We start from the raw sequence: 7,834 nt of genomic DNA on the forward strand, positions 1-7,834 counted from the left end.
GGCACAGTCCATGCAGGACCAGGTCCTTGCTGCTCCTCTTTTTGTAAAATCAAACCAGTGTAGGAGAGAGGGAGTTCTGCTTCTTTTCCAGAGGCTTCCACCCCCAAATTGTGTGGGGTTTTGGTGGTTTTTGGTGCATGGGGTCAGTGATGACACTGTTAAGATCATATTCTCAGTCCTGTGAACAAAGGGAACGTTTCTGCGTGCAGAGCCCAGATGTGCTGCAGGACTATGCTTAATATGGTTTCTTCGTTAAGGAAGAGCTTGGGCTTAGCTGAGGAGCAGTAGCTGAGGATCAGTGACACCCCAGCAGTGTTACCAACCCCCTTTACCTACCCCTTAGGAGTTCTGCTGAGACAATGCACTCCCTGTCCCACCCGAAGTCCTGGGAGCCGCTGCCACTCCTGCCGCAGCCTGCTGACACCCCCCGTGGCCAGGAGGGAACTTCTGCTGCACCTCTCGCCCGGCTCTAAACCCCTCCACTGAAATCAGGAGTGCTAAATCCCTCCAGGTATCCCCGGGCTCCTCCTCTGGATCAGTAAGTGGTCTGAAAACTGCTCAGGTGGCTCAGCACCGCGTGGTGTAGGCAGGACACAGCCACTCACCCCTGGGACACGTCACCAGGGGCATCTTTTCAGTCCTTCTTCACATCTAGTCCCAGTCTCCGTTGGTTCTGGAGGTGTGAAGGGCACTGCTAGGTCACCCACACCCACCTGAATTCCAGAGGTTGGAGAGCTTGGAGTTGTTCTGCTCTGCACAGCTTTTCCCCTCTGCATTCGAGGATGTGATGATCATCAAGGTTGGAAGAGACCTTTAAGGTGGTGGATCTGCTGGTGCTTGTTTTTCCAGCACTGCTCATTAGTTGCTACCCTCACAGCCCCAGTCCCACATGTCACTGCTGCTTTTCCAGGAGGCAGAATGGATTCTGCTGGATGTGGACTGGGATTCACTGATTTGCAGAGGTGCACGTGTTTGGATGAGGCAGAAGATAATCCTGGGGAGTTTGACTTCCATCCAGAAAGTTTTAGGGTGGTTTTATTCTTGGAGAAAACACTTCTTGTTTACATGCAGAATATTCAGAAACTCAGTTACTGTGTTTGGAAACCAAAGTGTTTAAGAAGAAATCACTTTGTAGGGGCTGAAGTTATCCCTAACCAGGGATAAGACACCAGTGCAACCTTCAGTTTCCAAATCTTGGTTTGCTGCTCTGTTCTTACAGCTAAAATTAAAAAACCTCCATAAAACCAACCAAGACAACCAACTCTTTATCTGATTTTATAAATCTGACAGTGTATGAACTTCAGGGTGTTTCACTTTTGCATTGCATCTTCAGAAAATCACTTCTTTTTTGAGTAAAAATCAAAAGAGGATTTTTCCAAGTGATTAGATTTGATCATTTTTCATAGTTAAGGAGTCATGGTAACATTTCTGTAAGGGAGCCAAGGTGCTGCTGCAAGTAGAAATAGAAAACTGAGGCATTTTATCATCATTCTGCTGGTGGTTTGAGACAACTAGCAGCCAAGTCCCTCCAGCTCACTCCCTGCCCCGTGGAGTGGGGAGAGAATCCAAAGGGTAACTGTGAGAAAATGTGGGGGTTGAGATCAGCAGTTTCATAGGTAAGGCAGAGCAAAACAAGGAAATCATTCCCTACTTCCCATGGCTGGGAAAACAGGACTCCATCACACCTAGTGGTGACTTGGGAAGGCAAATACATCACTCCCAACATTCCCTCATCCTTCTTCCACAGCATTATACCCTGACCATGACACCTTATGGTCTGGAACATTACCTGTTCCACAGTCTCCAGGTTCTCTATGTAGGTCTCTAAACTAAACCCCAATTTCTGTTACTGAGTCCATCCCCACAAAGTGTTGGCTCTTTGATGATGTTTTCCTAAAGGTGAGGTGGTTTTGGTTGCACATCCTGTTGTTTGCTCTGTGTTCTGCATCACTTGTTATGTTCTTCTGAGCCCACAGGCTGTGGCTGCCTGGTCAGGAGGGTGGTGGTAACCCATCATTCCTCTTTACATGGTACAACAATATTCCTGGGTGGATAATCCATCAGGGATCTGATACAGAATCATTAAGTTAGGACTAATCCTGACAATTCGTTGTTAGGAACTGCAGTGACAGGACAAGGAGTAATAGGGATGAATTGAATGAGGGGAAACTTAGGTATTAGGAAGAAGTTTTTTTTAGACCTTAGAGCCCCTTTCAGTGCCTCAAGGGGCTCCAGGAATGCTGAAAGGGACTTGGGACAAGGGATGGAGGGACAGTATACAGGGAATGGCTTCCCACTGCCAGAGATCAGGGATAGATGGAATATTGGGAGGAAATACTTCCCTGTGAGGGTGGTGAGACACTGGCACAGGTTGCCCAGGGAAGGAGTAGATGCCCCAACCCTGAGTGTTCATTCCAGGTTGGATAAAGCCTTGAGCAACCTGCTCTGCTGGGAGATGTCCCTACCCAGGGCAGGGGTTGGAACTAGATGACCTTACGGTCCATTCCAGCCCCTTAACATCCTATGAAACTACAGTTTGGAAAAGACCTCCAGGATCAAAACTTCTCAGACCGTAAACATGAACCTTTGGGTTGTTGTGGACAGAAATCACAGGAAATACAAATGTTGCAGCTGCTGTTTCAGTTCTGGTAATGACTAAGCAGAGTTCAGTTTGGTTTTGCAGCTCTGTTCCAGTTGTGTGTCTAATCTTGTGAAGTGTCTCTTTCTCCCAAGATGTGAGAAGTACTTAGAGCTCTCTGGACTCCAAAAATACATTTACAGCCCATTTATAGCTGCAGAAAAGGCACAGTTTGGCTTCAAAGGGTCATGCTCCTCTCCTGCTAAGCACCTGTAAATAGTGATTTGTGATGCCTATGCATGATGTGACCAATTTTGGGGTTGGTTTATCTCAGACCAAATGGTTCATCAGCACTTTGGGCTCATTAAGAATGGATTGGCTCCAAATTTGGGGGAATTACTCCAGTTGTTGGCCATTAAATAACAAGTGAACATCTGTGGAAGGGAAAAGCCAAACAGCTCTGGGCTGTTCTGGAGAGTGTTGGGTGTTATTCCTAGACAAGGAATTGCTGAGTAAGAAATGCCTCCCTGGAAGAGGATCTTCAATCTTCTCCATGTGGGTCATGACTGTCATCATCTCTCAGTGAGAGTTTAATCCCAGCCAGGTTTGAGGAGGTGTTTGTGTACCAGTTCCTAACCACCTACTTCCAGCAGGTTCCTGGGACTCAGCTCCCCTCAGGCTGCAGCATTCCTTCCTTTCACCCAGGCCACCTCAGTGGGGTTTGAAGACTCTTAATTCACAGCAGATCCAAATCAAAATCTGCTTTTGAAAGACCAGAAAAAAAAAAAGAAGTAGTTGCATAGTCAAGCTAAGACTTGTGACACTTTCATGGTGCATAGCTGAGGGTTGAAATCCCAATTAGTCATCCCTGGTGTGAGAAAGGTGAATTCAGGTAATGAAATGAAGCTCCTGAGAATTCCCTAACCCAGACCACACTCTGTGTCCCTCACTGATGGGAATGTTCTCAGTTTAACTGGAAGTTACCACATCAGGATGTGTTGCCATCACTAATTCATTTCTGGATCTAAACCACTTTGGCTTGGGTGGTTAAAATCTTACCTCATTTCCTGATTTCTGCCGCATTGTAGCAAATATTTGTTATTTCAGTGTCCTTTGTGCTGGTTTCTGTGTAGGTTTAGGGGTCTACACATGGGTGAGGCACAACGTGGGCACCAACACAACTGTGTTTGCAGTTTTCTCCTGCTCCTTGTCAAGATATTCACAGGGAATTGTCTGCTGTTCTTCCTGATTTCTCTCCATCCTCCAATTTCTGGCCTCTGGAAATGCCAAGGTGTGAGGGGGAGGAATTGCTCAGCACTAACAAGGTGAACTATCAAAGTTCCATGAGCAGAAGTGTTGGTATCCAAGTGTTGCTTATACTCCCAGGGAATGAGGGTGGTGTGTCCTGTGCTAATTCCAGCTCTGACCTGATGCTTGTCTGAGGAATATAAAGCAGCCCTATTTTTATCTTGTTTAGAAATTGAAAAAATTCAGAAGGGGGAAACAACAAAGAAGGATGAGGAGGAGAACTACCTGGATTTATTTTCCCACAAGAATATGAAACTGAAAGAACGAGTTGTGATCCCTGTCAAACAGTACCCCAAGGTGAGGGCCAGAAAAAGAGCTTTACTCAACCTGTCGTTTGCTTATTTGCTGTGGATTTTGTGGCTGTCAAAAGTGTCAGCAGGAGTTAATCCAGTGTTCCACCACAGCTGTGGAATTTTTTTTTTCCTCTGCAGGCTTTGTAGGATCTCATTTCTAATATATCACATTTCTGGAATTTCTTGGGATAAAGCTAAATGGTGATGTTTAGCTCAGAGTTTTTCCTGCTAGAATAGACACTTCCATATGCAGAGCTTTGTATCTTGCAGTTTAAAACTTATTGAGCTCGTTAAGAGTTGCCTGTAAAGCTGCTGCAGAGTAGAATTCAACACTTTAAACACTCAAAGGGAGTTAATTAAGCTTAATTGTTTGGTGGAGCATTTTTTTATGGAAAATGTTTGGAAACTTGAATTTTCCTGTGTATTTTTGGTCGAGTTTTTTGGTGAGGGATTTCAGGAGAAAAGGGAGTGAGTGATTTATTTTAATTTTTTTTTTTGTCAGCCAACAAAACATTCAGGAAAGTTTTTGTTAATGCTGTTGAGCTCTGGAGCTAATTTGTTTTTTGTTATTTTCTTCCCTTCCAGTTCAACTTTGTTGGAAAGATTTTGGGACCTCAAGGCAACACCATTAAAAGACTTCAGGAAGAAACTGGTGCTAAGATATCTGTGCTGGGGAAAGGCTCAATGAGAGATAAAGCCAAGGTAAGGACACACACCTCATTTCTTCCAGGGGGGGAATAAGTGGCTCTCAAAGCATTTGATCAGAGATTAAACCATTGAAATCCCAAAGCAAAGCAGTGGGAATTGTCCTGTGTGTGTTGGGAGAAGCCTGGACTGTGTGTTTGGGAGGATTTGGGGACATCTTGTGCTATCCTGAGCCCTTGGCTGCAGAGATAGCTGATGTGAAAGATGAAATATGAAGTTCATAAAACAGGAGTTAATCCCAGCTACTCCCTGAAGAGTCATTCACTAAAGGAATATGTTTCTCTTCCATAAAAAAAACCTCCTTTATTTCAGCTGTTCCCTCTGAAATCCTTAAACCCTGATGGTTCATGGAAGATGTTGGATGTTCCTGGTAATCTTTAATGAATCACAAAGTGCCAAGAGGTGGTTTTTTCACAGAAAAAAAAAAGAAAATAATGGGGTTTTTTTCTTCCTGCTTATTCCCCCAACTGAGCTCACAGTCACCAGAGCTGTAACCTAATTCAGATTTTGCTTCAGCAGCATAAAAAGCTTTTACACTTGAGCTCGTTTGTAGCCTCTTGAATAACTAAACAGTCTGAAAAACAGATACCTAAGAGCAGAGTTAGAGAAACTTGTTGGAGCTTCATGAAGTGGTGCAGGAGCACCTCAGGCAGAGAGGTGGTATGGAAGAGGAAGAGCAGTGCTTGGATATGAGTGTTCTGGGATAGAACATGGAGTGACCTCAATGCAGCAGCAGAGTAGAGGCAGCTGGGAAAAGGTGGAAGGTGTCGATTACATGTGGCTTGTAAAACTCTATATACCCATGATCTGTGGCCAAAATGCTTTCACAGGCAGTTCCTGTCAAGGCTTTAGAAAATAGACAACAGAAAAGTAGTTTCTCTGCATCTTAGCTAGAGTTAGGACTCTCTGATGTGCTTCATTCCAGGAGGAAGAGCTGCGTAAAGGAGGAGACCCTAAATATGCTCATCTCAACATGGATCTGCACGTGTTCATCGAGGTGTTTGGCCCTCCCTGTGAGGCTTATGCTCTGATGGCTCATGCCATGGAGGAGGTCAAGAAGTTTCTTGTTCCAGTATGTATGCTGCCAACCTTTGCTTTTGGAAGGAGGTGAATGGGTGGTGAATCTCTCAGGATGGGTAAGGTTGGCACAGGGGAAGCTCAGACTGCAGGAGCTGGTGTAGCTCTGAGGAGTGTGGAAGCTTCACATGACCCTGTTAACCTTCCATGAAGGCAGTTAGTATTCCCCTAACCATAATTAGAAAGAGATACACTTAGAGGGCAATGGTATGGAGCACTTGGATTTCTCTCCCAGTAGGAGCTGGTAGCTTGTCTAGCTCCATGTGCCAGTTTTAGTGGGAGAATTAAGTTTAGCCATGTCATAGTTTTTTAGGGGTTGGAATGGAGCATAGAGATCATCCAGCCCCAACCCCCTGCCCTGGGCAAGGACACTTCCCACTAGACCAGGATACTCAAGGTTTTATCCAGTCTGGAATGAACATTGCCAGGGCTGGGGCTGCCACAGCCTCCCTGGGCAACCTGTGCCAGTGTCAGGCATGGGAGAGCCTTCTTGGATGGATTCCTCTGACTTGGAACTGAATGTAGAAATCCAGCTGGAAAACTTCCTTGTCAGGTCACAAACTAAGGACGGAGAGTGGTGTTTGCTCTGCTCTGAAGAGGAGGTGTGAGGTTGAGAAGGGTGACTGCCCAGGCAGCTCAGGAGTGTTCAGTGCTGTGACTGTTTTCTGAGACCTGTTAAATCAGCATTTCTCCTGCTTTAAATGTGTGGATGAACCTCTTTTTGCTAACGAAGCATTTATACAGGTGCCACTTGTCACCTGCTTGGGGATGTCTTTTACTGGTCAACTTTATTTGTGCCTTCATGGCAGTTCTGTGCCAGGACTGTGCTGGGATGGCAGAACTTGGAGGATTCTCTCACATGTTTTAAAATGAGTGTTGTTCACTAAATCAGGGAAAAACAAGATGGGCAAGAACCAGGCAGTGCTCCTGGCAGGTAGAGAGATGACTATCCCTCAGTGCTGCGCTCCACAGGAGAGCTTGGAAGTCCTTCCTGAAGCACCAGGGGTGGGTGGAACTCGGGAGTGTGGAGCAGCATATGGATGCTGTGTGATTTCCTGAGTCTGACACAGAGGGGGGAGGAGAGATTGTGATGTGAAGTGTCTTTGAAGGAAAGAGGTCATCTTCAAGGAGCCCCCGGGACGAGCAGAAGCTCAGCTTGCCAAAGCAGGCGCTCAGCCTTGCTATTTAAAGTGTCTTCTCTAGCTCTGCCTTCAAACCATGTGTTAAACTGGGGAAAATTGACAGAGAAGTCACAGTGGAAGTCAGCAGTGCTGTGAAGACACATCTGGTAGGAGACTCCTCACTTTGTGGTGTTGCCATGGCACTGGGAAGACCCTGGGTGTGAGGCTCAGCCTGCTCAGGGGGTGGGGTGTGCTGAGGTCACCAGGGATCTGTGCTAATTCCTGCCACTGGATGCCCTCAGGCCTTAGGAACCAGAGCCATCCTGCATTCTGAGGGTTTAACAAACCAGCTTGGATTTGCAGATGGCTGTTTGCTCTCATCAGGCTGCATCCTAACCCCTTTCCTTTGGGAATGGGGGCACAGCAGTGTGCTGTTCCCTTCTGTGGGCTCATTGCCTCTTGCCTGTAAATGGAGCTGTGGGGTGAGATGTGTCTTGCCTGACTTCACCTCTGAGCTCTCCAACCCTTGCACACAAATCTTGCCAACATCCCTGGGATGCCAAACATCAGGAACCTCTCTGTGGGAACTCCTGGAGACACAGTGCTGTGGGCTTGGAGAAAGCTGCAGTTGTGACCTGTTCCCCCCCTGAGCAAATGCCAGCAAAGCTAACAGCAGGTTTGAATGTAGGATTTTCCAGTTATTTTCATTCCAGCAGGGTAGCCTGGGGTATCCCAGAGCACAGACTGGCTAA

At 46.2% G+C, this 7,834-nt stretch overlaps 1 protein-coding gene across 1 annotated transcript in view; it reads left to right on the forward strand.

The window, feature by feature from the left end:
* Positions 1-4,055: 4,055 nt before the first annotated feature.
* KHDRBS1 (KH domain containing, RNA binding, signal transduction associated 1) overlaps positions 4,056-7,834 on the forward strand; it is a gene marked incomplete at its 5' end in the record, with an annotated part of 10,225 nt that continues 6,446 nt past the window's right edge. The window contains 3 exons of the mRNA XM_009085186.1: positions 4,056-4,183; positions 4,765-4,881; positions 5,810-5,956. Of these exons, the coding sequence (XP_009083434.1) occupies positions 4,056-4,183; positions 4,765-4,881; positions 5,810-5,956 (392 nt within the window). The remainder of the gene's footprint in view (positions 4,184-4,764; positions 4,882-5,809; positions 5,957-7,834) is intronic.

Source organism: Acanthisitta chloris, unplaced genomic scaffold (genome assembly GCF_000695815.1).
Source record: "Acanthisitta chloris isolate BGI_N310 unplaced genomic scaffold, ASM69581v1 scaffold5692, whole genome shotgun sequence".
Classification (NCBI taxonomy): domain Eukaryota; kingdom Metazoa; phylum Chordata; class Aves; order Passeriformes; family Acanthisittidae; genus Acanthisitta; species Acanthisitta chloris.